At 39.5% G+C, this 3,524-nt stretch overlaps 1 protein-coding gene across 1 annotated transcript; it reads left to right on the top strand.

The window, feature by feature from the left end:
- The first annotated feature begins 2,728 nt into the window (after positions 1 to 2,728).
- On the top strand, positions 2,729 to 3,524 carry LOC141790026 (transmembrane protein 252-like). The gene is made up of 2 exons (XM_074669654.1): positions 2,729 to 2,997; positions 3,299 to 3,524. The coding sequence occupies exons 1-2, from the start codon at positions 2,729 to 2,731 to the stop codon at positions 3,522 to 3,524; spliced, it is 495 nt and encodes a 164-aa protein (XP_074525755.1).

Here is a 3,524-nt window from a genome sequence, read left to right as displayed (position 1 = left end):
CATCCCAGAATAGCCTACTACAGCGTTCATTATGAGTGATTTGGGATGAGGCAGACCAAAACAACAGAGAGCCAGGTGCAGAGAAGAGGCTGTAGTTCAGGAGTCAGTAGAAAGGAGAGATAAAGCTTTAACAGACCATGAGTTTTTTTTTGTCTTCTTGACATGGTTTATGTTAAGTTTTGACTTTCTTTTTCATACAAAGCATACAAGGAAAAATAAACACATGACCGCTTTAGTAATGAATGTTTGGAGACCCTGCTCTTGTTCCCTGTATGGTCACCACATGTTTTATTATTACCTTCGCCAAGGCGGTTATGTTTTTGAGAGTTTGTCTTTCTGTCTGTTTTTTTTTTTTTGTCTGCAAACAACATAACTCAAAAACTAACAAACGGATCTGGATGAAATTTTCAAGTAATGTTCAAAATGTGATAAGGAGCAAGTCGTTAAATTTTGGAGGTGATCTAGATCACTGTCTGGATCCAGGACTTTTCTGAAGGATTCTTTATTATTGTGAGATAAGGCCATTTTCACCATATGTGTATACAACTTTATGATAAATGGTTGGATTGCTTTGCTAAACAATACAAGACAAGGTCACCATAATTTCTGACACACATAAAAGTATAATCCAAATATTAGCAATATTCTGGATACTAAGATCCAAAATATAAAATATGTACTGGGTCATCATAATTTTCAACACTGTCAGGTAACTAAATTATCGTACAAACCTGCAACTAACACCAAATTGTATCAGACAGTGTGCTGAAAGGGAGTATAACATTAAAGTAAGACTAAAGTGTTGCGTGACAATCACAATATGCTATTGGTGGAGGTCTGACTGAGCCCTATGAGTGCTTTTCCAGTTTAGTGTTATGTAACAGGGAAGTTGTATTTTCACTATAAAAATCCCTGGAACATTGCTGCTGGTTGCAAGCATCAAGGCCAAAGTGCACGTCAAGCATTTAGAGATGTTTCCTACTGGACAGGGCTGGCATGATTCCAGGCTGGAGCAAATAAAACAGAAGAAAAATCTGAATTTAAGGTGTAAGTTTGGCAAGCACAGAGTTTACACTTTTCAGTATAAGCTGATAACTAAATAAAAAACTTCCTTTTTCTAATGATTAAAGGAGAGGAAAAACTAAATGTTGAACCTCGTGAAGCTGCTTTGATTTTCTGATCACATGTGATCCAGTTTCCATGTTCGTGGATTCATGACCCTACGACCACTAGATTGTGCTGAGTCAGAGAAAATATTCTGCACTTCTGTTTCATTTATCAGAACCAAAAGTCTCATGGTTAATCTCCATGAAATAATGATAAAAAAATCTTCTTTAGCTGAAGAATGGATGCACCACTTGCTTGAAATCTATGAGACTGAGAATCATTCCAGATTATGGTGTTGTTACATTTGATCAGAAGTTACGGACACAACAACTAGGCAACTAAGCCTAATGACTTTAGCCTTTTTTAATCACTTTACAGTATCATGGTTATAGTTGCTATGTAATTCATGTGCCATGAATTCATTTATAATTTCTTGAATCAGAAAGTGCTGGCATTGCACATAGCAACTTGTATGAGAAAGTGTGAGCTAAAGAAAATGATTCAAATTGAATACGTGATTTTTTCTTTAAAGTTTAAAAAGGGGTTATTATGCTCACCCACATTTTAAACATGGGCATACAGTAACTATGTACTCTTCAACAAAGAAGTATATGCTAAACATGTGCTAAGCTTTAGACCCCTACATATTCACATGCTGTAGAAGTCCCTGAATCTATCTGTAAACTTTGCAAAAATGGTCGGATCCAAAAACAGCAAAAGATCTTTTTAAGGTCCTTATGGCACTTGATGAAACATGAGGATCTCTTAACTGGTTTATAAAATGTTGTAGGGGATGGCCTGAAACATCAAGGACTGCCAATAGCTCCCTTCCTGACAGGTCTCCAGGGGGCTGGCCAATCAGAGGGAAGTGGGTTTTGCGGGGTGGGGAGCCTTAAAGAGACAGTAACTACAATGGAACATTTCAGACAGAGGCTGTAACAAAAAAACAATGTTGTGCAGAGAACTAGTTTATTTTCAATTATTAGTTTTTTTTTTTCTTAAATCATATGGAGCTATTAAGAGGATACCAGAAGGGAAGTGTAAAACCTGAAAAAAAAATCAGAAACAGAAGATTCAAAGCACCTGAAAAGGATGAAAGCATTTTTGAGCATTTTCTCCTACACAACTTTAACTTCCCCCGACCCCTGTGATTTTCACCTGTTTGGACTGCAGACAGTAGAAACACCCTCAGCCAAATAGACACAAATTAAAAAATCAGACAACCATAAGCCACTTTTGGAGAGTCTGAACAATATGCTGGGATCACACCTCCCCAATTTAAGTTTATTCTTTTGTGACTTGCAGAGTCATCAGCTCCTGCTCTTTTTGTTTTGGCTGGTCTCTATCTCTGTCATCACTCTGACCCCAGATTTATACTATGTTAATATACAACCAAGGGACATCCCAGTCACCTCCCCTCGTGTCTAAGAAGGGAGAGACAGTCCCACACCTTCCACAACACCTGCTTTTGTTTGATGTGAAACTTTGTATAAGAGTTCATTCTCTTCTATTCCCCTATTCTTCCTCCTTAACAACCTCCTGTCTGACATCAGCATCTTTCAGGCTTGTGAGGGTCCCTCACTCCATCAGAAGACAGAGAAAAGAAGACTTCAAAGAGACCATGACTGTAAAGAAGGAGCTGTGTTCTCTGGCTCGTATGGTCCTGCCTATCCTGGGGTTTCTGTTGGTGTGTTTGGGACTTTACCTGATGTCCCTGGAGACAGAGAGCTGGCTTGCCTGGAGGCTCATCCCTGCTTACTTCACGATGGGGCTCGGACTTCTGGCTACGACGAGTGGAACCTTTTGGGTCATCTGCCACAGCATGAGGAGCAAACTTTACCACAGATCAGGAGCACGGGAGCAACAAATGGAGGTCTACTCCATTGAAAGGTGAGAGAAACAGCAACAAAGATACACTCTTTCTCTACTATCAAATAAATATTACAGAACACTTATCTACACAGTTAATTTTGGTGCCTCACTTGTAACAAAACAGTTTTGACACTTATCTTTTGTTCATTTCATAACAAGATTTTGTATTTAATGATTATTCTGCTTTTAGAGACTGAATAAAAGAACTGTCCAACGAATAAATTTGTGCCTTTGTGCTTATTTAATTTTTGTATCCATTATAATTGTTCAATACAAAAATGGAAAAAGATAACAAATGTTGTTTTTATCTACTCTGCAGGCCAATCTCCTTCCCTCCATCATATGAAGAGTCCCAGAGCAGCTGGCTGCCTCCTGAACCAGTCTCTGAAGTCACAGTGGAGGTCGACAGGGTGAGCGCGGTGATGGGCCTCGCTCCACCTCTGTACACCCCGGACAGCTCTGTGTCCCCAGACTGTAGGTGGAGCTGGGAGCGTCCTCCTGGCTACAGTCAGGTAGAGCGCGATCAGCAGAGGGAGGAAGAGTGA

Source organism: Halichoeres trimaculatus, unplaced genomic scaffold, assembly GCF_033239565.1.
Source record: "Halichoeres trimaculatus isolate MK-OKI-2021-1 unplaced genomic scaffold, fHalTri1.1 fHalTri1_scaffold_5, whole genome shotgun sequence".
In the NCBI taxonomy this organism is placed as follows: Eukaryota; Metazoa; Chordata; class Actinopteri; order Labriformes; family Labridae; genus Halichoeres; species Halichoeres trimaculatus.
The sequence above is the reverse complement of the archived record's forward strand: the minus strand, read 5'-3'. Positions and strand labels throughout refer to the sequence as shown.